The sequence below is a fragment of the Calonectris borealis genome, chromosome 5 (assembly GCF_964195595.1).
Source record: "Calonectris borealis chromosome 5, bCalBor7.hap1.2, whole genome shotgun sequence".
Lineage (NCBI taxonomy): Eukaryota > Metazoa > Chordata > Aves > Procellariiformes > Procellariidae > Calonectris > Calonectris borealis.
The window spans coordinates 25105577-25132441 of record NC_134316.1 but is presented as its reverse complement, the minus strand read 5'-3'; the positions used below and the strand labels follow the sequence as shown (position 1 = coordinate 25132441).

General features: G+C 46.6%; 1 protein-coding gene across 5 annotated transcripts in view; it reads left to right on the top strand.

The window, feature by feature from the left end:
• The window catches only part of ADCK1 (aarF domain containing kinase 1), an 80989-nt gene extending 55334 nt beyond the window's left edge, over positions 1-25655 (top strand). For 4 of the 5 annotated variants that reach the window (XM_075151411.1, XM_075151412.1, XM_075151413.1 and 1 more), the window contains 6 exons: positions 3672-3830; positions 7041-7157; positions 18966-19115; positions 19365-19562; positions 23279-23472; positions 24677-25655. In XM_075151411.1, the coding sequence (XP_075007512.1) occupies positions 3672-3830; positions 7041-7157; positions 18966-19115; positions 19365-19562; positions 23279-23472; positions 24677-24848 (990 nt within the window). In that variant the 3' untranslated portion in view covers positions 24849-25655. Of the gene's footprint in view, positions 1-3671; positions 3831-7040; positions 7158-18965; positions 19116-19364; positions 19563-22174; positions 22302-23278; positions 23473-24676 lie in introns of those variants that run through there. The other variant, XM_075151414.1, reaches the window with a different exon arrangement.
• Positions 25656-26865: the final 1210 nt, after the last annotated feature.

The window sequence follows — 26865 nt, the reverse complement described above, 5'->3', positions numbered from 1 at the left end:
TAATACAGAAAGTTGGCGAGGATTGCAGTGAGGGTGATTGTGTGGGCAGAGAGACGGAACAAGAGGGTAAGAGTGAAGGAGGGCAGAAAGAGAAGACAGGTAAACATGAATGACATCAGAGTAAGTCCATATGAGATTTAAAAACTAGAGAGTGAGTCCTGAAGTCTCTCTTCAGCCTGTGTGCCCGTTAACTGGTGGATTAAACTGGTTTCAGTTCTCCTTGCAGTCAGGGCTGTGTGGCCAAGGAAAAATTACTCTCTGTGATTAGCATGTTTTTTCCCAGTTAAATTCCAGTGTGGATTCAACAGTGGCTGAGGTTGCTGTGATTCAGTTCTGTTTCTTGATCAGCTCCTTAATGCTGAGCTGATTCATGCTGGAAACAAAAACACTGAAATATGAAGAAGGTCATCTAACAGGGGAAGACACAAATGAGGGATTCAGCAAGGAAAAAAGTTTCAATGCCTCTCCTGAATGGTGGGTACCACTCATATTCCCAGTGCAATGCTGTAGCTTCTCCCAGACTTCTAAGTCTAGCCCATCGAAGGGAGGAACTGGAGAAAAGCTGTGGCACTGCACTGCATTGCAATAGTCAAAGATGCCATTGATATGGAGGGGACAGGAAATGGAGACAGGGCTGAGGTGGAGGAGAGGGGAAGGATTAGGTCTGTAAATGGTAACACTAGAGCTTTCAGCTATCCTAGTAAGCCTATATCTGTATGTATAGTACAGTAATGTGCACATCCATTGGCAGACAGGTATGTCCATGGGACTAAAGAGGGGAAGATTAAGTTGAGGGGGTCTTATAAGTGTTTAGAGGGTACTGCTGATGCAATGACACACAGTTCTCCGTCACAGGAGATCAGAAATCAGAGATCCTGCCAGCACCCTCTCAGAGGAGCACATAACTAAAGCTTCTTTGGGCAGCTAAAAAACTCTGCTTTGGGCATTCCTGGCTAGTCTGCAAAGAAGCACAGCTGGTTCCAGCTGGAGCGCATCAGTTTGCAGCTGAATATTTATTTTGAACTTGTAGTGAAATAAATTTTTGGGTTCAATAAAGGTATCCCGGTAAGATGGGATATGTCTTGTTTCGGTGCTGGTTTGAGAACAGTTTGAACCGGCTTTGGGTCCAGCTGTAGATTTGGATTTGATTCAGGTCCTCTGCAGGACTGACTGCAGTGGTCTGCCCGATGAGTTTGCTTTTGTGAGTCATCACATGCACAGCAGTTCTCAGGGGGCTTATGGTATCCTTCACTCCTGCCCAGGACAGGATGGCAGAAACTAAGCAGTCAAGGAAGAAGGATGTGCAAGGTAATGAAAGACTGTGAGACCAGGGCAATAAAAGGATGTGAATGAATGAGCCAAGACCTAGATCTGTCTTGGGACATTTGCCCTTTTAACAGTGGGTATCACAGAAAAAATCCCCTCTCACACTATGTTGCTGTGATTGCTGGTTATACTGGTAAGAGACATTTAAACAAATAATTTTAGAATGATTCCTGTCTTTTCTGGTTTTAGACTAACTCTCCCGGGAAACTTGAAACTAAACCGGTGTATTTCCTTTTGGCAAGTTAGTATTGTCCTTCCTCTACAGACAGTCTAGTTTGTCATCCTCGAGATCTGTTGTGTACACACAGCTATGGGAAAGTAGCTCACAACGTGACACATGCAGTCTTGTTTTTAAAGGGTCTCTTGTGGAGTGTTGGCTTACATGCATCATCATATCCTTGTGTGGGACTATTTTTGTGTGGGCTGCACTGAAAGCCAGATTACGTGCACTGAGGTTCTGGTCCTTTAAGAATCAGACAGACGTTGCAGCTAGGTAGGAGGTTGATTTAAATATTGATGGAGATGGTCTTATTTAGTGACTGATGGGAAGGAATCTGAATGGGAAAAGCTAGATGGAAAATTCCTAAATTCACTTGAGGTTTCATAGCATCAGTGCTGACTCTTTAAAAATCAGTACAGCATCTGTTAAATCCAGAGAGAGATGCCTCACTGCTTTTCTTATATCAATACTTATTTCAAGACAATATGTTAGACAGATGTCAGAAAAGGGACAGGCCAAATATTTGTTAAGTATGTCCCTGCTGATGGTCAAGTTGCCAAATTGATTCAAAAGAGCATTTAAGAAAATAACAAAACAATGCATGAATTTTCTCACATCAGGCACCAATGAAATAATCCTGCAGCCCCATAAAGTTTATGTACACGTTTATGAAGATCGCTGGTTACATTTCATTTGGGTGACATAAATTTGAAAGGATTTATGCCTGTAGATATAACAGTAGAAAAATCATTCAATAGTGTCTGGAACCTGGTGATTACATTTTTAAAGGAACATTGAGTTTGGAACTGACATTTAGATAAGAGAAGTAGAGACAGGTGGAGAACAAACGTTTTCACACAGCTGAACAGGAGCAGTGATGGTTCATAAATTTATTTTTTGTCATACATTTCAATCATAGCAGCTTTCTGTGTGTGCTTTAAATGTTTCTCCTGCAGTGCAGGAATTCCCAGCTCAACGGTGGAGATCTAGAAAGGGAAACTGTCCAGGAACACACACTGACAAGTGTGACAAGTGTGTTTTCACATTGTGAAAACAAATCTGTTTTCATTTTCAGATGGATGTATAGAACAAATAAGATAAAGACAGCAAAGTGGATTGCATTTTTATGTTTTATTCTTTTTTTATGATTCAAGTAGTTAAAAAAAGCCAAACAAATTATTTTCCTTAAGATGTGGTCCAAATCGTCAGCTTGTGTAGATTTGTGACACTGGTTGAGAAACTGACCCTTCATTTGAATAGAAAGCATGCTTGGCTGCTGTGCAGCTTTGATTATGGCATCCAATCGCATAATCTTTATTTTCTTCCGGAAGGACAGCCTGTCACTTGCCCCTTAAATGTTGCTTTAAGCAAATGTTTCCAGGAACTTTTTGGCTGGGCTTTTCAAGGCCCTATACAGCTGCATACCTAATCCCTTTAAGAAGAAGAGGATGCCAGGTGGTGGATATATGATACTTAGAAAACACCACCTCAACATCGCTGAGGATGGCTGTGACTGGCGCTGAGGAGCAACTCACCCTCTGACCCCCACCAGAAGTGTCCTTTAAAGACCTGTAGCCTACTACCTGTATCCAAACTCCACTGTCTTCTCTGAACTGCCCAGTGGATTTTCTGTGCTAGCAAAATTCTTGCTCAGCAGTGGAAGAAGTAACATAGAGGTGACAAGTCTTGCTTTAGATCTTCCTCTTCTGCATTACCTGAGGGCTGTTTGAATGAAGCCAAACAGTGACTTGTAGAATTATAGGACTCGGAAGAGAGTCACTCCTGGGCCATGCCCTTGGCGAGATCTGGCCATGTGGTCTCTTCTCCAGAGCTTTGTTCTCTTACTTCTAGGCAGCAGGCAGCTGGGCTCCCTTTGGTGTCTGTGCCATCATTTAACTCCTAGATGTGCCTGTGTGGACGGGCAAGTCAAAATTTGTGTTGCACGACCAAGGCATGACACCATGTGTTGTCTAATGATACTGCAGGAACCCTACAAGCACTTGGCGTGCAGGTTGGTTTTTGTTGTCTGTAAGTTACCTGGAACAATCCTATCAAAACAGCACTGTGTGTAGCTGTGTGGCTTTGGAGCTAGGATGCAGCTGATTGTCTGTTGCCTTGTTCTCAGGTTCTTCTCTTGGTTGTGAAGCAGATCTTTCCAGATTTTGAGTTCATGTGGCTGGTGGAAGAAGCTAAGAAGAATCTGCCCTTGGAGCTGGATTTTCTCAATGAAGGCAGAAATGCTGAGAAGGTTGCTCATATGCTCAAGAACTTTGACTTTCTGAAGGTGAGGGAACACACATTTCTGTGTATGTGTGTGCATTAATAGTCTCACTTTATGCTTCTTGTGCACCTCATTCACCACCTGGAGGAACCATACAGAGGGATAATGGAGTTCAGTCCCTCTGTGTTGTTCATCCTAGACTGCTCTGCTGGTACGGACCAGAAACTGCTCTGAGACATGCTTCCTCCTTGTCTGTTTCCTACTGTAGGCACCGTATGTTGGATGAGGAGTGGTGGCTTGGGGCCAGCAGTCTCTGGAGCCTGCTATTCATTTCCCCAAACAGTGTTTCTGAACTTGTCCAGAGACCTGTGAATTTGCCATTCTTTGCTGAGCCATCTGATGGTACATTTTCCTGGGCTTTATCTCAACTGAGGGCAAGAAATGGACATAAAACAGGAAAGCTAGACTGAAGCTGATGATATCAAGCAGGATTTGGTACACTGTGTATCTCAGGAGGAAGCATGTTCGTACAAATCTCTCCTCCTGCAAAAAAGCACATTCTCACTCTGGAGTTGAGCGTACGTCCTGCATACACATCCATGGCTAATGCCTTCATGTTACCTTCATACTGAGCAAACTCAGCTGCACCCATATGGTGCTCTTCCCCACTGACACTCTTATTCCACCTCCCCTGCTACACACTGACTGAGGTCGCTGGCAAATATCTCAAGTACAACCAGACATGTACACATCCCCTTTTTTGCAGGCATAAGCTCACATTTTCAAAGTCACACGTGCACAAATCTTTTGCTGACATACAAGAGGCACAAGCCTCTGCTGTGTACATTCTGGAATTACACAAGTATGGTCCAGCACACATAGTGCTGTGGGCACAATCACTGACATAACTGCACCTGCACATACACAAAGGCAACAAAAAATGCACCCTCCTTTGAACCCCCTGCATACACATCAAAATGAGGTTTTCACCTCCTGTTTATGCAGAAGTCCCAAGATGGAAGTCACCGATGTCTGAAATGAGGTGAGTTAGACTTTACAGGGTGATGCATCCATTTTCCCCTTGCTTCCTCCATGCAAGGGCTATAATTCCTTGTCACCTAACTCCAGGTTTGGAACAGTCCTTTTGGAGCCCAGTGGCAGCAGTGGTCTTTCCGCAGACACAGATAGCTAAAAGCCACCAGAGCTACAGAAGGCCAAAGGCCAATGATTTTGCTGAGTGGGCACTTATCAGAAGTGATGCACCTTGGAGAGCTGTATCCGTTGCAGCTGTAACTAGGATACTGTGAAGTAAATCCCCATGGAGACGGCCAATCACCTCCTCGCTGGGTTAAGGAGCTATCATGATATCAATATGTGTAACAATAACAAATGGCTTGAGATGGCTAAATAATGGATCTTCCCGTCTGACCTGCCAATTCAGAGACGTGTTCATCACCCAAAGGCAACGGAATAATTGGGCTCCTGTATCATTAATTTTCCTAAACACGCTAGAAAGCTGAGAAGTAGATTTTGTGCTGTGAGCCTGTTTGAGCTTTTAAAGCCAGAGACAAATTGTTTCCATGCACTAGCATTACAGCCAAACATCTGTGAGTAATTAAAAAAAGTCACTGAAGAATTTGGCTGTGGGTGAGAGGCATCTCCGGGAGCATGGGTAGTGCTTTACAAGCCCACTGACTCGCCCCTGTAAATCTTGAGACAAGAATAAGTGTAATCTGAAATGATAAGTGAGCTAGATGGGCTGGGGAACTGTTAGTTTTGGAGTTGCTTTGCTTTCTCACCAATCTAACTGCAAAGAATGGACATCCAGATAAGCTGAATCCCTTTGCCCATAGTGGATTCCTGGTGTCAAAGTCTACGCAAGGTTAACAGGCAAAGTATGCCAGGAGTGTTCAACGGTGGGACTGAGGGACATTGGAATTGCTCAGCAAAGGAGTCTTTGATCTAAAGCGGCACACACATGGTAATGTAGAAGTGGGTGACATTGGGAAAATGGTCTCTCTAGGACAGGAACAGTGGGGGAGGCAGACAGTTTGTGACGGACTGAGACACTGTCAATAGTTACAAGCAGAGTATAAAACAAATGCTGCTTGTTCAGGAGTTACGATGAGCTACAGTGGCCTGGCTGGTTCCCCTGGCTTTGGTTGCAATAGATGGACAACACTCTTACCTCTTCCTGTCCTGCCCCAAGGTGCTGGACCCTTGCAGTGCGCGAGTCCTGAGTCCACGGCTGAGTCAGGTGGGTGAGGAGAAGGGGCTGCACAGCTGGCTCTCTCTTTACAAAATGTGTCTCTCTGTACTGGGGCATAGTAATGGGAATGGGTGGAGCTCCCTTATATCTTTGGTAAATGTGCTTGTATGGCTTCACCCATGTGCAGAGGCCAATCTGGACAGCTTGGGAGATTGATCAGCACAGTGACGTGAGGAATATCCAAAGCAAAAGGACTCTTGACAATAGGGACTTCAGCATGGAAAGAATTTGGCTGGAGAGAGAGATTGGAAAAGGGGGAGCCAGCCTGAGTGACGCCTGTGTCACTGCCTCCCTGGGTGACACCAGGCCTCTTACTGGTACCTCACTCAGCTTGATTTACTGCAGATTGAATGAAAAGTGCTTTGACATTTTACACTTGTTACTGTGTCACGTTGGCAATAAGATAGTTAAGGATCTCCCAGGGTTTCTGTGACAAGCCCCGTATTTATGACACTTGATTTTTCTCCCAGTTCAATTGTAGATGGCCTAAGTATGCAGGGTTTGTCAGCTCAAAGGCATTTGTGTTCCAAGGGGCACTGCAGAGATACAATTTATGACGATGGCTTATCATTTTTAGAGCTGCATAAGTGGGCCCTGTGCGTAGCAAACGAGATGCAGTTCCTGTCTACTGGAGCTGAGTGGATGATTCAGAAACTTGCAATAGGTACTAGTTAAACAGCCCAGCTAGAGGAGCTGCAGAGCAGATAAGAAAGCTCTCAGACATCAGTGGGAGTGAGAGGTGGTCAAAATCTTGTAGAGCATGGCCAGCAATGTTGCACGAGGACAGATCCTGCTGCCGTTGTATCGGTACGTTGTCCTTGCACACATTGCTGGCTGTCCTGGGTAAGAGGCCGGTAGATGGATTTACCTACCTTGTGCTCAGGAAAAAAAAAAGTCCTCACTTCACCCTCTTCCATTTTTACTCCTTTTCTGGCTTGTGTTTGATATATTCTCCTTGCTTTCCCAGGCTGTTGTTTGACCTAACTCATCTGTTCTTGTTTCAGGTCCCCAGGATCTACTGGGAGCTCTCAACAAGGCGTGTCCTTCTCATGGAGTTTATGGAAGGGGGACAGGTGAACGACAGGGCCTACATGGAGAGGAATGGCATCAATGTCAATGAGGTAGTTTCTCAGCCATCTCTGAACTGGACGTAGTGGGCAATGCAAAACTGATGTTGACATCATCTGACGTTGATGCAAAACGGAGGCTGGCAGGACAGGAAGGGGCAGAAGAGGGAGCACATACAGATGTGAACAGAGCAATCAATCTGAGAGATCTCAGTTCTTGTGCTTCTGGGAAAAGTACATAACCCCTTCTGGGGAACACTCCTGTAGGCTGCACAACTAGAGAGATCGTCAAGGAGACAGATAGTGAAAGATGACCATGCTCTTCTATTACATACACCCATGGTTTGTTCCAAGATGGCAGTTCCTGTTATCCTAAAGGAACAACTTCAGCTTCTGATTCTTTTTGTCTCTCTTCTTTCCCTCTCTTTCTTCTGCATTAACTTTCTCCTGGACAAATGCATGGGATGTAGCTTTTATATCCCAACAGCTATCACCTTATGCAGGAGATATAAATCATAGGTCTCATATGATCACAGTTATTAGAGTGCTGGAGCCTCAGCCATGGTGCTTTGTGTAATATTCTGACATGGGTTGTTTTCTTCTGCTTTCCAAAATCTCCTTTTTCTTCCGGATGCAACAGTTTTCTTCTTTGCTTCCTGGTCCTACATTACTGTGTAGTTTTGCAGTCCTTCATTAAACAGCTGCCAGATTTCATCCCTATAGAGAGGCTACATTTCCCCGATGAGTGAAATAGTTTGTATGTACGTGTGGCATGAAGCGGGAGAGCACTTTGGATTCTCTGTCCCTGAGAGATTCTTGAGGAAAAGAAGGTATTACTTCCCAGAAGGGCTGAGGAGATGCCGGGGGAAAGGGTTTTGAGCCATTGGACAGTGTATCAAGCCACCCCTCCCGGTCAGTGAGTGCTGATTGAGGCACTGCTGCTTGCCTTTCCCCTTGTGCCCTATTGATGAGCCTCAAAGCTGTACTTGGTTGACTGGCTATCAAAGACCTACAGCATAAAATCAGTTGTACTTAATCTGTCCATCCACTTACCTCCGAAATCTGAACGCTCCCCCTCTTTCTGCTCTTCCTCCTCTCTGCACCCTTTCTATCTGTTGTGGTTTAACCGCAGCCAGCAACTAAGCCCCACACGGCCGCTCACTCACTCCCCCACAGTGGGATGGGGGAGAGAATCGGAAGAGTAAAAGTGAGAAAACTCGTGCATTGAGATAAAGACAGTTTAATAGGTAAAGCAAAAACCGTGCACGCAAGCAAAGCAAAACAAAGAATTTATTCCCTGCTTCCCATCGGCAGGCAGGTGTTCAGCCATCTCCAGGAAAGCAGGGCTCCATCACACGTAACGGTTACTTGGGAAGACAAAACGCCATCACTCCGAATGTCCCCCTCTTTGCTGCTTCTTCCCCCAGCTTTATATGCTGAGCATGACGTCATATGGCGTGGAATATCCCTTTGGTCAGTTGGGGTCAGCTGTCCCCTCCCAACTTCTTGTGCACCCCCAGCCTGCTCGCTGGTGGGGTGGGGTGAGAAGCAGAAAAGGCCTTGGCGCTGTGTAAGCCCTGCTCAGCAGTAACGAAAACATCCCTGTGTTATCAACACTGTTTTCAGCAAAAATCCAAAACATAGCCCTGTACTGGCTACTGGGAAGAAAATTAACTCTATCCCAGCCAAAACCAGCACACCATCCATGGCAAAGTTCATGTGGCATCAGTTAGAGACATGCCAAAGACCTCTCAAGGGAGGGGAAATGTGAGTTTGATATGCCCCACAAGGAGAGAACGTTAAGTGTATCTTCTCAGCTGCCTCCCTAAATCAGCATGCAGCTCTTTCTCTGCCTAAAGAGCTCAGGCAAATTACAGGTGGAGGACTGAGTAGCCTGCCTGTTTCTCTGCCTGTTTCTTTTCGCCTCTTCCTCTGCTCTTGCACCTCACAGAAATCAGTGAGATATTTTCTAGTAACCTCTGTAGGCAGAAAGGCAGGCACCTTTTCATGTGTTTCTCCACTGAAATACAGGAAAGAAAGCTCTAAGGTTAAAGTGGATTTTGAGACTCTCTTTCCATTGTAATTGTGACGAACAAGCCAAGGTCAATGGGTAATAGTGAACAACGCTCTCTTCCCTGTGAGATATCTGGTCCATCTCATTCAAGGGACTTCTAAAATGAATACAACCTCACCTGTGGATAGTACAGTCTCTCTCCTTCCATGTCTCCATCAGGAAGAATTTGGAGCATTTGGGTCACTGATTTTCCTCCTCCCTCTCATCAGGGCATCACAGAGGTTATTGTCAGCTGATCGGAGGTAGACACAATTCCTTCTCTGTGTCTATTTTGTGCTGATGATCTTTTTATTTAACAAGGTAAAAGTGCCTCAGTGATGCATCTGGTCTGCAAAGACCACCATAGTGTGACTCTTGAGAACATAGTAGCTCATGGACTTTGCTATCAAGAGAGATTTTCAAAGCCTCATTCATGGCAGAACATGCAGTCAGCTCCATTCACCTGGACAAGTCAACTGGTCAAAAGCGAGAGAGTTGTTTCTTTGAGTGCGTTCATCCTATCCTTTTCTTCTGCTATAAAGCAGAGGTCAAATTTAGCCCCCAGGGCTCAGATACAACAGTGAATATGCCTCAAGTCTTGGAATAGTCAGTCAGAAAGGCTTGTTTTGATGCATTAGCAGGAGGACTCTTGAGCAATATGTACATTTGGATTTTGAGCAGGGCTTCCTCACAGTTCTTGGACAACAGATCCATTCTGAGATTGAGGTAGCTAGCATAGTGTAGCTCCCTGGGACTTTGGTTGCTTCTTTGAATTTTCTCAAACTGCTGGAGATAGCAAACTTGTCTGGAGAAGCCTAGGGAAAAACATTCTTTGCAATCTTCCATAGCTTTCTCCAGCCAGTCCGGGTGGAAAAGTCAATGTCTTCAGCCTTTCAGTGGGATATTTTGCTGCCAGTATATGCCAAAATAAAGTAGAGAAGCAGCTAATTTCAGTTTTTCTAACTTGCAGAGGCTTTTGCTTGCAATAGGAGAGATTTAGGGTGAAAATTCAGCCCATTTTTTTTCATCTGTGCCTTTGGGAAGGTTGTTTTGTGATGTCTTGGCGCAGTAGGTTCCTTGCAGCAATGAAACCACATATTTTGCTGATCCGGAGCTGGTCTCTAAACGATGGCTAAGATGTAATTTTAAAAAAGTTGTCAACTGCCTTCTACTACTGCAAAGTATAAACCTCAGAGGTTTCTGGCAATATGTCAGGTATAGGATGTTACTCAGCTCAGTGGTAGGACTGAGTTTCTGCAAACTCTCTCAGTGCCTGCGCTGAGCTGTTCTTCCTTCCTTTTCTCTCCCCATCCTCCAAAATTAATGATTAATTTTTACTGATTGCCAATAAAGGAACAGTAGAAAGGAGGGATTACTGGGCCTGTCAGAATCATGTGATGGGGAATGAGGTGTTATTATGGCCACAGTAAGATGAGGTAGGTGCAGTGCACACCCCAGACCTCTCCAGCAGGTGGGGATAAATATGACCAAGGGCCATTATCAGCTGCTGCTGTTGATGCCCTGGGTAAAGAACTGGTGAGCACGGTGGTGAGATGAGCAAAAGGCAGCAGACACTGAAAGGAACATGAGGGAGTGGCAACCCAGGTTTCAAAACTATGACATGGCTTATAATATACAGCAGTTTTGGCTTTAGAGAGATGCATTAGCTCGCTATAAATCACCTCAATCTATCTATCTATCAACCCTTCTATCATCTTACTCCATTTTATTTTACTGGGCGGAGGAAGAGGAGTCTTCACTAAGCAGGATTTCTCTTGTGTGACAAAGCAGCCTTGAAAAGGCTGAGCCTCTCTCCTCTAAATGGAAAGGATCCCTGAGGTGAAAGCTCCCTTCAAACCAGGTTACTGACATTTACTTAATACCGTCTGTAGCAGGATTATCATTAAAGCTGCCCAAAAGCACATTAATCTCTCTGGATCCGTCCAAGCGCTGGATTGTAATGGCATTTAATCAGAGAAGGCTTTGATTTCTAAAGACAAGTGCAAACACTGAAATATCTGCCTGTGGAACAGTTACTTATTCATGTGCAAGTGTAGCTGGGGATAAGCATGCAGCTATGATATTGACAGTGGGAGGGAAGCCTGGAGAAGGGAGTTATCAAGAAATGAGCTGGCATGAATTTTGAGGGAAGACCAGGCCATGGCAGGGTTAAGAAGGGGGCCATGTGGAAACTGGGCTGTTTCTGTTTCAAGACACAAGAGCATTTACAGTCTTGGTTGGGAAGATACATTTGGAAGAGGTGGGTAGAGCAGGGAAGGGAGGAAAAATAGACTGAGGGGCTCCCAAGATGTTTGTAGCATACTGTATGCAGGAAGGAAGGAGGGATTTTACCTGATTCATTTAGAGAGATCTTGTTTGTATACAAATCTTAACGTGATCTCTGATCTGCTGCATGGGTCCTCCCTCTCCCTCCTTGTGGATGCTCTGCCTGTGTCCGCAGAGGCTGCTGGATCAGCAGCTGTGGGAGCTGTGGAGGTTACAAATGCACTCGTGGCATGTGCTGTATTGACTCCAACTAACCAGCCAGCTCAGGTAGCCAAGTGGAGAGTCCCCCATGATCGCTCTGGCTTGGACTTGAGTCAGGGAAAGGAAACGATGCCATGTACTTCAGCTCACTAAGAGCCTGTTCATGAGCCATGGATGATTCAGAAGCCAGGAAAGTGTTTTGTCCAGCTGAGAAGTGAAAGCAAACAGCTAAGGTACTTAAGATGAGCTACTGTGTGCAATTATAGCCATCTGTCACCTCATCCTACTGTGGCTTTTTGCTTCCTTCTGTTGCCGTTCTGCACTGGAATGGCATCTCTTAGCTCAATAAAGAGCCCAGCTACCTTCTCATGGTTGACAGCTTTGCAACTTGAAATATGCTTTCAGTGTGGGAGTTACCCTTCTGCCAAGAGTCAGGAGCTGCTGCCTTGTAGCTGTTAAAATTTAAGTGGGATTTCCCAGGGTGGGATCCCTTTGTCAGCACAAGCGTGGAAACCTCTCAAGTATTTGTGCTTATAACGCTCAAGTGTTAGATGAAATGGAGCATGGAGAAGAACACTGTTTCTGGGGAAAATGGCTATTCTTGCTCTTTGCCCTGCTGATTTAGTCTGAGGAGAGGTTTCCTTGCAGATTCTCCTACATTTCCTCTTGTCTGAAGCTTAATGAAAATTCACAAGGCACTGGTAAGCAAGGATAGTGACCTCCAGCATTTCCAGCTTCTGAACTGTGCAAAGACACCAGGTAAAAGAGTTAAATTACACACGAACCTGTTTCTTACTGAAAGTCAGTCTGAAGCATCAGTGTCAATCAATTGCTTAAGCCTCAGCAACATGCTTTACATTAAATCCAAGGAAATATGACTACATTTAAAGCCAAGGGAAAATTATTTCCATGGCCATTTTGGGTCTGACAGAGATGCAAGAAACAGTTAAATAAACAACGACTGGTCTTCTCTACCTGTGTCCTTTTGAGAATCTGTAGAAACTTATCAAGATAGTCCCTCAGTTCCCTGGGCAGATGAGTCAGAATATTTCTCCCCACTTAAATGCCATGGAAGATGGGGCATTGAGCAGGAAAATAATTTCCTCAGTCCCCAACAGAGAGTATGGGGCATGCTAGGAATATACTCCAGGAGTCCTAAAAACTATTCCTGTATGTTAATGACATTGTGTGTGTCCAGACATCATTTTGCTGTGACGCTAGATCAGTGCATAGTGATAGTATTGCATTACAGAGCACTGTGTTTTGATCCTCACAACCAGATCACGAAGGGCAGAGTGTGAAATCGGATCTCTTGTGTGTGACCATCCTAATCTGCTATGGACAAGAGCCATTTCAGAGCAGAGACACAGAGCAGGCTCCAAATTGTGGCTATTTTCCATCTGCACCCTTTGCTAATTTGACACCAGTTTAATTGGGCAGGATTACCCTAGCAGGATTAAGCAAACCCTTAGATGATGGCTGTAATAACAACAACGAAAGAAAGCAAAAACCCAATACAATCTTCAATCCAATTAACCTTCGATTAAGGTTCCAAAATCAATGCTATTATTTTGGCCTGAGGAGGTAATATTGAGCCCTGAGAAATGAGCTGCACAACAACCTTTACTTTTAATGAGATCAATTGAAGTTAGTGTCGCCATCTCTTAAAATAATTGGCAAATATTACAGCCAAATTAAGGCCAGAGACTAGTATCTACTCCTGATCTAAAGAGACAGTCACAGATGGAGGTGGGACAGGAAGGGATGATGCCCTATTGGGCAGCTTCATCTGGGACTTATCAGGGGCAGGCGGTGAGATCAGCTCTACAGGACCATGTCATAGGATTTTTTCCTTTGTCTTTCTTCTTCATGTCGGAGGCATGGAGCCAGGGCCACTCCAGCTTGCTCACAAGGCCAGAAAGTATCCGTGACTTTCCCTGGATAACCCAGGCTGGTTTGTTATACTGCAGCTACCCATGAACATGATGTATGTGCCATCTTGTTACTGTAGGAGTATTCATAGGCTCAAATTTGCACGCATTCTTTACTTTCTGAGAGGTTTCTTGCTAACTATTGCATATTGGTGTTTGTAAAGATACTCATTTGTGATGGACTTTCCAGTGTTTTGTTGTCAGGTTGCCCTGTCGGCTGGGTGTGCTGATTTGTTAAGAGGAGAGTTGCATACAGGGGCTGGTGTGTGCCTCGGAGTTTGCTGCTGTGGGGCTGTATGCAAGGGAGTGTAATAGGGGTTCATCAAAAGTAGCTGCTAGTGGATCATGCGAGGGTAACTGGTTGTCTAGACTTTCAAAACTGATGGCAGCAACAGTCTGCAGCTGTGTGCGTAACACAAGAAGAAACATATCACTGCTGCTACCTATACTACAGCTTGGGATCCTCTGAATTAGATGACAGAAATGCAGTACGTGTACTTGGTAAAATACTTGGTACACTGGATATGAGTCGGTTAACTAGAAAAGCTGGGGATTAGTAGGGAAATTGCAAAGTAGGTAAGAAACTGATAGAGGCAATGGTGGAGAGGAATTACCGTAGTGGAGTTTTGTGGGGTTTGCTCTTCAAACTGATCTTATTTAATAAATTCAATGATGACCTCGACACAAACAGAACTGTGTGAAGGGGGTTCTTGATGACACCAAGTTGGGAGGTTCTGTCATTGTAGAGGAGGACCGGAGTAGCAATAGCACTTGGTGGCCTTGAGGACTGAAGTGATAAAAAGGGATAAAAATGAGCAATACCAAGTGAAAAGCCATGCGCTTGAAAACTAATAAGAAGAGTTTCTTGAATATGCTGGGAGTTTATCAGAGGAAAGTGGCATATTAGAATTAACTTTGGGATATTAGTCAATCGCAGGGTAAGTGTGTGTTTCCAGTGCAGCGTGACTCCTAAGGCACATCAGATAAAGGAGCATCCTGTAGAAACGGGGCAGTATTTATGCTGTATTTATGCTGATTATTATCTTACTGGTGAACACATTGAAGTAGTAAATACTGGAGAGGGAAGGAACTAGTTAAACTCTAGGGTTATGTTGCCTAAGGAAATGATTTAAACTGGACATCATTAAAATTAGGCTGGGATGTAGGGGAAAGGTTCTGACCATCCCTTTAGGGGAAAGGTTCTGACTTCACTAAAGAATGAATTTTTGGAACAGCCTCCGAAGTCATGCTTTCTGCCTTACTTATTTCCAGTAAACTTGTCCAGTTTATAGACAGACTATGTGATACTGTACAATAATGATCCTTAATGTCTGCACTGCATTCTTACTTTCTTCTGTATTGGCTTGTAACTCACATAGGATAGTTTGTGACATGTAGCGTCCTTGCCATATTTAGTGCATAAAATGAACTTTGTGTGCTTAGTTTGGTGAAGAGTGACTCCAAGTCTGGCTGTTATATGTGTATCTGTCACTCCATTGTTTTTGCCCAGGCTGCTGACTCTCCATTTCATCATCTGCAATCTGCTTATTCCTCAGCTACATTTTTTTCAAAATGAAAACATTGGGCTGAAAATGTGTGGTTTGTCTGACACAGTGTCATGGTCGTGTCACATAATGTGGCAATGGCAAGTTGCTATTTGCATTGACTGGTGAGGCCACAGGCTCACTTGGTGACTGTAGTCATCATGTTCTGCTGCAGCACAGACAGACAAATTGAACTTCTTTTAGGCAATAACACACCTTCTGGCAATAGGCAAGGACATGCCTCTGGCCAGAGGCAGAGTCTGGTGTCGTCCTGACATATCAAGCTCAGCAATGCTTGCTGACTAGCATAGATTTTTTTTCTTATGTGTTATGCCTAAATTATGCCATTCTTGATTACACCCCCTTCTGCCTACTTGTATGTCTTGTAGCACATCCAGTGCTACAAGTGCTTCTGCTTCCTTACTATTCAAACCTTCTAACATTGGTAGATGGCCCCTCCTCAGCCATTCCTTAGTCAACTTTGGAATCTTCAGCTCTTTTAATCTTCTTCCCAAGTAAATTCTTCCTGCATCCTACTCATTTATTTGCTTTCTCCGAACTAACTCTGTGTAGTCTGCACCTCTCTGTTAATGAGGTGTCTGGAAGTGAATGCAGGATTTCAAGGGTGATAATTACTTTTTTTATGATGTGCAGCAGAACAATGCTGGGGGACCCTGGTAATGATAAGGACCTCATTGTGTTGGATGATAAACAGGGCAAGGAATGACAACCTCTCCGTGTCATAACAAAATGCCTATGTGTTTACTTTGGTCTTTGCTTCTGTAAATCACTGCAACCTTTTCTCTAATTTGTGATGCACCTTCACCCCAAGGTCTTACGCAGCCTAAATGCATGCTGAATTCCTCCCTTCTCCTGAGTAGAGGTTTTCACACGTTTGTCTTCTCATTTCACCTAACTGCATTCTTCCAAAATGAATTCTGTATATGTTATTTATCCAGTGGCCTTCTCAATAAGGGTGGAATAAAGGCCCATAGTGGTGGGGCACAGTACTGGAGAATTAATGTATATAAAGGTTTCATGTTTTTTTCCTAGACTTTTTCTCTAGAAATATGAACTCCTTTTGTCTGAATTATAGTGATAGGTCGCTATTCACATATTACACTCTTAAGCCCTAGAAACATAACCTTCCTTTTTTGTTTAGAATTTGACAGTATTGGTGCTTTCTATCTTAATTTAATTTTTATCCTATTTTAGTGGTATGTCGACAGACAAACATATGTGAAAGTACTTTGGTGTGCAGCACAGCTCCATCTCTTACACTGCATAATTTTTTTTTCCAAAATTAAAGCCTGTTTATATGCTTATATCATAAATCCCTGTAACATATCTTCTGTGTGCTAACTAAATTATACAGAATGCATTCCTCTTTCTTAAAGAAGCCATAAAGTCTAGTTTCAATCAATTAACTACTGCAGATACTCAAGGTGGCGTGCTGGGGAAGAGGTAAATATAAGTACAGCAGGGAAGGGAGAGAGGATGGGGATCTTGCAGTGAAGATTGTCTTGTACCCATGACCCCGCCTGTGGGTCTGAACAGGGCTGTGACTCCTCTGTTTTCGTGGTAAGATGGGAACATGAATCCCGAGCTGCTTCTGTGTTGCATTGCAGGCAGCAAAAAGGCTGTGACCACAGATCTGTTTAGTAACCTGTCTGCTCACGGTGACTCAGGAGGGGAGACCTTCCCTGCACCTGGAGCCTACAACCATACCATAAGATGCTGTTATGAGGGTGGTGCGGATAACTTGATGAGAGGTGTTTTTGTAGGATCCTAGGATATTTGAGATTGGAAGGGACCTCAGGAGGTCTCCTGTCAAACCTCCTGCTAAGGCAGGGTCAGCTATGAGGTCAGACCAGCTTACTCAGGGTGTTATCCAGTCAGATCTTTAAAACCTTCAAGGATGGAGATTGCACAACCTCTCTGGGCAACTTGTTCCACTGCTTGACTTTCCCAACCTATGCCATTACCGCAGCACGGAAGGAGAATCTGCTGTATTTGAAGCAGCCTATACTCAGTGCCCCAAATTAATAGCTTTCCAGGCTTTAGCTGTGACCAACCAGCAGGTTTGCAGAACTATCCCCTGTCTGGACTTGTGTTTAACGGGTGTGAGGCATCATGTTGTGCCCCAGGTTGGCCCCAAGTCCTCATCTTCAATAATTCTGTGCTCTTCGTGGTCCCTGGAGGGCAAATAGCTGAGGCAGAGAAGGCAAAATGTGGTTGTGTGTGCACAGGTATCATGGTTGATGCTATGATCAGTCATGATGTCCAACTCCATTCCTCCTTGTGTGCAGGTCCCTGGGAGACTGTGTGGAGGAGTGACTGGCTTAAAACAGACTATCTGGCACATCCTTGGACTGTCAGCAAGTGCTACTCAGCTCTTCTAGGAGGTCACAGCACTTGGTACTTTGGTCCTATCCAGTTCTAGAGCTTGTTGATCTATGAGACCTATAAAGGTCACTTCATTGCTCCAGTGATCTCTGCTGGTGATTCAGAAGGGAAATATTATTCCCCTCAGTGAGTACTTACAATAACACCTGTGTGGCATTAGGGAAGCTGCACTACAGAAGACTGCAGGACTGTGCTATGCCACCTGTGTGGGTGATTCGGCATGAGGGCAGCGTTCTCCATGATTCAGCAGTGGCTCCAGGTCCCACTTGAGGGATGGAGGGGTGTCCCGCCTGGTCCTACAGCTATCTCTGTTGGTGTGCTGCAGGAAGGGTTCCCATTCTTCCTCCTCATTTGTAGTTACTTGGGCACTATTCATAATGAATGCTCTTCTCAGAGGTGGCTGCATTTCAGAGGTGGGTAAAGCAAGCCCTTCCCTGGCTGTCTGCTTTTCTGCAGGATGAGCTGTCGTTAGTATCCCCATTACCTCTTCTACCACCTCTGCTTATGGGGACAGCAGCCTGTTTGCTGCTTACACTGTGTGTCTGGGGACATGCTTGGAATCACTTACAACGATTGACTTTTAATTGCTTGTTCAGCACTCCGCTGTGGAGCACCATGCAGCTCTCTGATGGCAGGGAGCGCTGGCAGTGGGATGTCAGGGCGAGACTGCTGTGTTAGTGCATGGCGAGGGATTGATCCCGGGCCCTGGGGATGTTTGCTTGGTCCTAGGAGGTTTTTAACTTTAATAACATCTCTTGGTGATAAGGAGCAGCAGCATGGAGGGACACAGCAGTGACAGGATGATTTAAACAGCCTTTCTGTGCTGCTTCATCTTCACAGACATCGCAAATCAGATTAGCATGGGTCTGAGGAAAGGAAGGGGGAAAGTGGGGGACAGTGATGGAAGGAGGGGAGAGGGAACCCATGTTCATTCTGGTAGGCAGATGGACAGGCTGAGTCTCCTCCCACCCCTTCTCCCCTGGGTCCTGCTGCCATCCGTGGATGGAAACACCTGAGTCTTCCTCCAAGCCGTCTCTCACCCACCCCAACAGCTCTTTCCATGCCTTCCCTGTGAATGCCTGTCTGCCCCTATCTGCTATCTCACTTTTCTCCTCATTACCAGAAACCCCATTCCAACCCACAGGTATTTTCTCTTTTTTATGCCAGGCAAGTGTCATTAAATAACCCCTGACCCCACAAACACCTTCATGGTGCCCCCTGCATGGATCCTTCCCTGAATGCCCTGGGTCACCCCGTAGTAGATGCCAGCAGCCACCCTGTGCATTTGTCAGTGTGAGGAGCTGCAAGAGCTCTGCACGGGGACATTGGCACGTACCAGACCCTCGCTCCCCGCAGTGTTGGCACGTGGGGGCTGCCTCGCCTCCCTGGCAGGCACCCTGCTGTGGGTGGCAGTGTATGACCATCTCCTGCCTCCTTACAGATCTCTCGCAACCTGGGGAAGCTCTACAGTGAAATGATCTTTGTGAACGGCTTTGTGCACTGTGACCCGCACCCAGGCAATGTGCTAGTGAAGAAATGCCCAGCCTCTGGCAAGGCCCACATTATCCTCCTGGACCATGGGCTCTACCAGGTACGTAACTATGGGGGGCTTCCAGGGCCTTGTGAGGCTGCCTGTGGGCATCAGGCTGAAAGAGCACACCCAGCTGCAGCCTTGCCCCCCTAAGTCCATATGAATACATTTTTCCTATTACTCCCATAGCCCTCCAAGGATAGTTCCTGGCTCTGAAATGGGGGATAGGGCACAACTAGGGGGCACAAGGCTTCCCCCCCCAGTTCCCTGTCCTCTGTGGCCTTCTGGGGGCCATGTCTCCCTCCCCAGGTGCTGAACGAGTCATTCCGCATGGACTACTGCCGCCTTTGGCAGGCCCTCATCAAGGCTGATATGAAGAGGGTGCAGAAGTACAGCCGGCGGCTTGGGGCAGGGGATTTGTACCCTCTCTTTGCCTGCATGCTGACTGCCAGGTCCTGGGAGTCTGTCAACAGGGGCATTGACCGGTCACCCGTCTCAGCCAGCGAGGTAGGTCCTGTGTGTCCTTCCCGATCGTGTGCCCTTCCTTCTCCTCGGGTACCTTTCTTTGTTGTAACCACTTGCACCACTGATACTGCAGCGATGCTGGGCAACCCCTGCCAGCTCTGTAGCAAATTCAGCATTGATAGCTGAGCTAGAAAAAGCCAGGACTCCTTCTGCAATGTGTTTCATGGTGGCTGAACTTAATTTCCCAGTTTCACTTGTCAGGGGCTGCTTAAATTTTGTATAATATTTTAATGGCTAAGTGTTCACCAGTTCTGGCAGAGGAAACATTTGTAGATCAGCCTTTTCTTAAAAAAGTGTTGAATGCAGCTGTGCAGGGAACCATCAAGGAGGATAGGTTAAGGTAGAGGAGACATAAAGGCTTAGTGGGAAGACATGAGAAGGATAATGCATTATCACTATTCATGTAAATGACTATCAGCACTGATACAAACTCCTAAAAACCCTTGGAAATTACCTCCCAATCAGAAACCCTATTAACTTGGAGTCAAGGTTGCTTAACTGCAGATCCTGTCAACTCAATCACTACAAATCTAGGAAATTGCCACTTACATTCTCCACCCTTTCCTATCCACACATGCTGGGATCCTTCTCACGCCTTCTCACACTCCTGACACGCACACACCGCCTTAGGAATAGTAGCAGCCCCTGCCAACTGTGCTGTTTTTAGAGATGAGCATATAGTGATGTGATTTCAGCCAACAGACTAGTGTCTGTAGGTAGAAACATGTTGTATCCTATGGTTTGTTTTTATCTGCATGCATTTGTAGTAGAGAGGATGAAATTCATTTAAGTATTGTTATAATATTGTCCTGTGAAATTATCTTCTGGAAATTCCTTCGGGTTGGCGTTTCATTTTGATGGATGTGGCAGAATTTGCTGCACTGGCTTGCCATTATCCATAGCAATGAGTAGGTCAGATACCTTGGATAATGGACCCCCCCGCCCAGTAATTTGATTGCTTCCTACCTGAGTTAATTTTCTGCATATCAGAAATAATATAGTGACTGTCTAGCAGATCTGTGCTTGATCTGGTAAGTTCTGGAGCTGGTAGCTCCAGAAGAAAATTCAGAGACACCAAAGTGAATCGATACAGACCTGGCTCCAATACTGCAAGGCCAGTGTTGAATCTCAGCTAATAAACAATGTTTATTCTAAACTGGCTTGTGAAGATTATGCCAGAGGTGTAACTGCAGCCGTATGGTGCCTTGTATGGGCTAACGAACTTTGTCATTGAGTTGAATTGCGTGTATGGAGCCAGCTCTGTTGTCTTTGCCTACATGACGCAATGCTGAAACTGGATAATCCTGCAGCAGATAATGGGGAGCTGAGCAGATTTGCTGTGGCATTAGGAAATGAGCTGCTGCTTGCCCTTAGTTTAGAGGTGAATTTGAAAGATTGTTTCAGCAGCATGAGCCAAGCGCTGTGTAGGCAGGTACCATCAGCACAGAGCTCCAGAGAGTGTGCTTGAGGATGTATGGACATCAGAGTAGCCTGTGAGACAAGGAAGCAACCCTCCTGAAACAAAATCTTACTTGTAGTGCTCTGTCCAGTCTGGGGCACTGCATCTCAAGAAAGGTTTGGTGAAACTGGGGCGAGTCCAGTAGGAAGCTACAAGGACTAGTGGTCAAGCAGATGCAACCCATGAGGTAAGTCTGAGCAAGTTAGGGCAGAAGAAGTCCAGAAAAGCACAGGTTGAGAGAAGTTGTAGTAGTGATTTTCAAATCTGTTAAAGACTGCTGCAAACAGGACAAGAAGTAATGGGTTTAAATTCAGCTAAGGAGATTGGGGTTAAACATGAGAAAAGCCGGATCTAATGGCAAGGCCAGTGAAACGCTGGTGCGGATGGTCTGGGGAGGCTGTGAGTCACATCACTGGAGAGTTTTAGGAGCAGGCTAGGCAAATGTGTGCGGATTGCCATAGGTGTAGTTGTTCCTGCCTTAAGCCAAGGCCAGGCAGCTGACCACTCAGAGTGGCTGCTAGCCTCATCTCATCTGGTTTTATGACTGTGTTTTGCTGCATCCTGCAGCAGCCTCAGTGATTGCAGCCAAGGGGCTTTTCTCAGGTCCTGTGGCATAGCTCATTTCTTCCTCTGCGCAGAGGCTTCGCCCTTGACAGAAAATGACAGTTCTGATGACAGGTCATGTGGTTGTTTTGTGATGTGGACAAGTAGCTGGAGCTAAAAATAAAAAGAAAAGAAATAGAAAAGAAAAACTATGTGTAGAAAATAAAGTAGGCTCTGCAGTGATGCTGGCTAGGATAAGGAAGAAGAGATAATCGGGGGAATTTTTTGCCAACAAATAATGGAACAAAACATTTAACATTTAGGAGAGCTAAGCATCTTCTTGCTGAAGCTTTGTGTATTTGGCCAGTGATGGAGGCAGGAGGACACAAAGATTTATTTGTCAGCAGCAAAGCAACCATGGTGGTGTGTAAGCTGTATACATGTCTGACCATCATGACCTGCACACTCGATTTGTGCAGTCTGAAGTTCATAAAGAGTGAGTGCAAGATACCATATTGTGAAATACGGGCCGTCAGTCCCTCATTCCAGAGGAGAGAAGGTTTTAGAGCTGTTCTTTCCCTTTCCCACAAAGGAGCCTCCCTCCTGTAAGAAGTCATTTACTGCCCTCTGCATGTGTCCTGCTGGATTCTGGAGATTTCAGATGTTCCAGGGACTTCTATTTGGATTTGCTGATTCATGTCATGGCCATGTAGCAAGAGGTAGGGACACAGTTATGCGTATAGGATCAGCTCCACACCACACTGTTCTACATTTACTGGGATGGTGAGGGAACTCTCAGATCTAAAAAGAGGCAGAAGAGTGGGGGCTGGCTGTCTTGCATGCTATGGTGGCTCATGTTTGGAGGGGAGCCCATCTTAAGCGGCTCAGGCTGTAGCCCATCAGTTATCAATGGGATCTTACCATGGGCAGTGTATTTGTTGGAAGCTGGGTAACCAAGGAACATGAAGGATTAGTCTGTGTCTGCCTTGGTCTTACACACTTTCCTTAAGCGTCTGCTACTGGCTGCTGCCAGACAGGATATGGGTCTAGATAGACCATTAGTCTGACAGATGACAGTGTGTGATCTTTTGGGTTAGCATGACGCTTAACTGCACAATGCTTTCTCACCTCTGCTGAGTTGGGTTGAGGACAGAGGACTAAACTAGGCCTTGGAAACAGCTTCATCAGTATAGCATAAAGCCATCAGTTGCATGGCACAGCAAGACGAGGAGCAGCCTGGTTGTCCTTGCAGCATGCCTCCACCTTCCTGAGCAGTCCTGTGCTACCTGCAGCTCTGCCAGCCTTGGGGCTGGTGAGGTGAGACTCAGTCAGAAGGCTGCAAGGGCATTAATGAGACATGGTTGCTGTGAGCTGCCTGGGGCCAAGACTGAGATAGCAGTGAGTGCCCTGTTCTCCTGAGAGGCTATTAATCCTGCCAGTAAGGGGACAGGGCCTTACCTCACTGAGGGGCAGTTGGAATATGGCAAGAGTGATCTGTGACTGTTCTGTGAGTGCTTGGGACAGCCAGGTGTCTGCAGGAAAGCAGGACAAAGAACTCTTTAGCTTCTGGCCTAGAGTCATGGTCTGGAAAAACACCATCTCCTCTTGCCAAATCTCAGCTGCATCTGGACCTGGGTTTCCCATGCACTCTTAGCTTCTCTCTCCTTTCTCTCTGACATGACCTGGCTGGCCGCAGGATGTGGAGATCCGGTCCAACGCTGCTGCTTACCTACCCCAGATCACCCAGCTTCTCAACAACGTCCCCCGCCAGATGCTGCTGCTGCTGAAGACCAATGACTTGTTAAGGGGGATTGAGTCAGCCCTGCACACGCGGGCCAGTGCCAGCTCCTTCCTCAACATGTCTCGCTGCTGCATCAGAGCTGTTTCCACGTGAGTCTCTTCTCCAGGCACCAGAGACCAGACATGGAGCGTCAGGGGCTGGCTGTCCCTGGAGGCCAGGAGCTGGAGGGGATCCCAGGGCCAGCAGGTCAGCCAGGGCCGAGTCCCGCAGTAGCTGAGCAAGGCGCGCAGAGCAGACCTGAGATGGTGGTCAGGTCCAATCAAAAGTCCATATCATAATGGAACATCATGGTGACAGGGCAGGTCCAAGGTCAAACCAGAAGGTCAATCTGTAGATCAGGTCCAGTGGTTGTCAGGCCGGTCCATGGTGACAAGACAGGGCTGAGGTCAAGCCAAGAGGTCCGTATGTGAGTTGAAGTCCAGGTCAAGGGGCTTCGCAGCAGAGAATGAGCTGGGGACCATTACTCCTCCAGTGTAGTTCAGGCAGGGACTGAAGGTGCAGGCCTGAGATTAACTAGAGCTTCTGGGCCTACGAGCAGAGGGTTGGGGGAGGTCCCAGGCTAGTCAGGTCCATTAAGGCTTATTAAAGCCCACCACTCAGGGCCCTGACAAGGCCTTACTTGACCTCTTGACTTCTTACTCTTAGCTGTGGACCTCTCCCCCTCATTAGCACATCTGTGGTCCTACCCCTGCTCAGTTACACGTCTCAGCCTCTGTGCTGCTCTCACGCCCATCAGCCTCTCCAGACGACAGGTCTGTCACCATGAGTCAATGCACTTCTGCCTCAGATTCCTCCTCCTTGCAGAAGAAATAACAGTTATTTCTCTGGCTGATGAAGGACCTACGAAGCCCAGTTAACCTCTGCTTCTAAAGAAAGGTGGAGAATTACTTTTCCTGGAATCAGTGTGTCAGGATTGCTGGACTCTTACGAGTGTGCTACCAGGAAGGGCTATAGGGGTGTGCACCTGCCCCTGTTAGCTGAAGTGAAGCTGTACATAGAAGCAGAGGATGCCGTGGCCCAGGGTCACTACGCGCAGTGCGGGGAGAACCGGGCTCACAAGGGAGCAGGCTGTCTCTTCTGCCAGATTCGTGCTAGGAAGGCAGTAGCCAGCTCCTCAGGAACATTACTTGGAGAAAATCCCTACTCCCAGGGGTCCCCCCTGACAGTGATTCTCCAGAGGTGGGACGTTCCCCTTCCCTGGGGAGGGTCAGTTGTGCGGAAGATGTAGGACAGGCCTCCTTCCCGCCGGGCTGCATCCTGCTGGATCTAATGCAGCTGTTTCTCTCATTCTAGGTACCAGAGGAGCAGGAGTCACTCGCTTTACAGGAGAGCCCAGATCTCACTCACAGAAGCCCTGAGCCTGTGGCAGATCAACTTGTATGAACTCTTCCTGTGGCTGAAGGGGTCCCAGCTGGGGAACTGGGTCATTGCTCTCCTGAGCCGGATGCAGCATTCCATGTACTGACATGAACTGGCGGGAGAGGCCCGGATGCTCCCTCCCTCCCTTCTGCTCTCCACGGCACATTTGCCTTTCTGACTGTTTCTGTCTATTCTGTGGGCTATTTTGGGGTCTTGTTCCACGTTACACGCTGCACTGTCCTTGCCTGTTACAGCATTAGCTTACTCTGTGGCGCTGAGAGGTGGAGTCGGTACTGGAGCTCTGCTGTTTCATGGTTTAGAAAAAGGAGGTGCGGGATACTGTGTGTCAGTAAGGGCAGGGTACTTTCTTTCCCCATCTGAGCAGGGGAAATTCCACTCAGATTCCAGTGGGACTGCACTGGAAGCAAAAGCCTCTCCTTGGCTCTTTCTTAAACAATCTTACAGAATTTAAGAGACTCCAACTCTGCCTAGAATGCCCAAAAACATTTCTCAGACCCTCAGAGAGAGGTGGTAAGTCCCTTTAAAATCCAATAGGGTTTATATTAGTTTTTGCAGTCTCCTTAGTCTGATTTCTGTTCAGATGTGCAGAGAGTTTCTCAGAGGAGCAAGACCTTGTGGAGAGCTGGCACTAGGGCTTCCTCTTCCAGCACCAGAGAAAGGGGACCCTAATGGTGAGAGTGGCGGACTGGGAGTCCGGCTTTCTGAGGTTCGTCTCCAGTCCTGTCAGCAAGTGCCTCTGTGTTTTTGGACTTTTCCTGGCCTTTTTCCTTGCAGGTGATTTCCAAAATTCAGGGAAGGCAGGAGGAATGGCAACTCAGGGCTCTGAAACTGCTGGTAATGTATGTGTACTGTACAGTACTGCCACACAGCAAAATAAATGTGTTATATCAAAGACCTTGGGGGGAGGGATGTCTGGCTGTGCATTCAGGGTGATGTTTGGGCCTCTAACCTCAGTCCTGTTTCCATTTCTCCACTGAGTGAGTAATGCCAGGCAGCGCTGTTAACTCCTTGCAAACCAAATGAAATGGCCTCTTGGTCTTTCCTCTTCCCAAGAGGTTTGTTCCACATCTGGGTCCTCTGGTGCTGAGTCAGTATGTGTTGGGATGGGATGGAGGAGCGGGTGTCATTCTGCTGGGAGGACGCACCACTCCTTGCCACCCAGATCCATGCTGAGCCTGCCTCCTCCCTGCCTGTGGGAGCACGCTGCAGCACATCTGTGAGATGTCACCATCCCCATGCCACGCGCTGAGCATTTCGCCTCATCGCTGCCTGTGACGTTTCACTTCTCCTGCCTCAGACGAAAACCTGCCACTTGCTCGGTGGTGCAAGTGACAGGTCTGATGGCTCTGACTCTGCAGCTATGGGACGGCTACCAGGAAGTCTCACTCCGAGGCCTCCTTTATGTGAGACGTATTTGGGATCCTGGGAGATGTCCCTGCTGCTTGTGAGGATTCCTGTAGCCAGGAAGGGTGGATGGAGGTGACTGCTCAGATCATTTCAGCTTTCTCATAAACTGTCTTGGTGGAAGGGGACATGGAGGACAGAATGGGAACATCCCTCTACTGCCAGCAAGCTTGCTAAGCCGAGGGTCATTACTCAGGTACCAGGCTGTGCCTGAGAGCAAGCCACAAGAAGAGCCTGTGCTCTTCCAGTTTGCATGCAGGTTTCTTGCACGGGTGCGAGACCCCACCTTGCAGTGAGTCCATTTGCATGGGAAGGGAAGCAGAGGGCAGAGTGTGGGTGAGCGTGTGTCAGTGCTTGAGGAACCGGTTCTCTTGCTGGCTGTGTGGGAGAGGGGAGGGGTGTAATCCAGGAAAGGTACCTGACCACAGGTGTGCTTGGGCATGGTGAGTTAGTGACTGCAGAAGTGTGGCTTATGACAGTGACTGTGTGTGTGTGCGCAAGCGTGTAGGCACAGCCGGCTGGCTCAGGACTGTCAAGAAGTGATGTGTGATTGGCAGAGTTGTGGATGGGGAATTACTGAACATGGGTTTTTGGTCTCCTATGCAATCGCCTGATCCTGGCGTTAGCTCTCTGAGCCCTTCCTACTACGGGGACAGCAGCAGGAGTGGTGTGCTCTCCCATCCTTGCTAAGAGCAAAA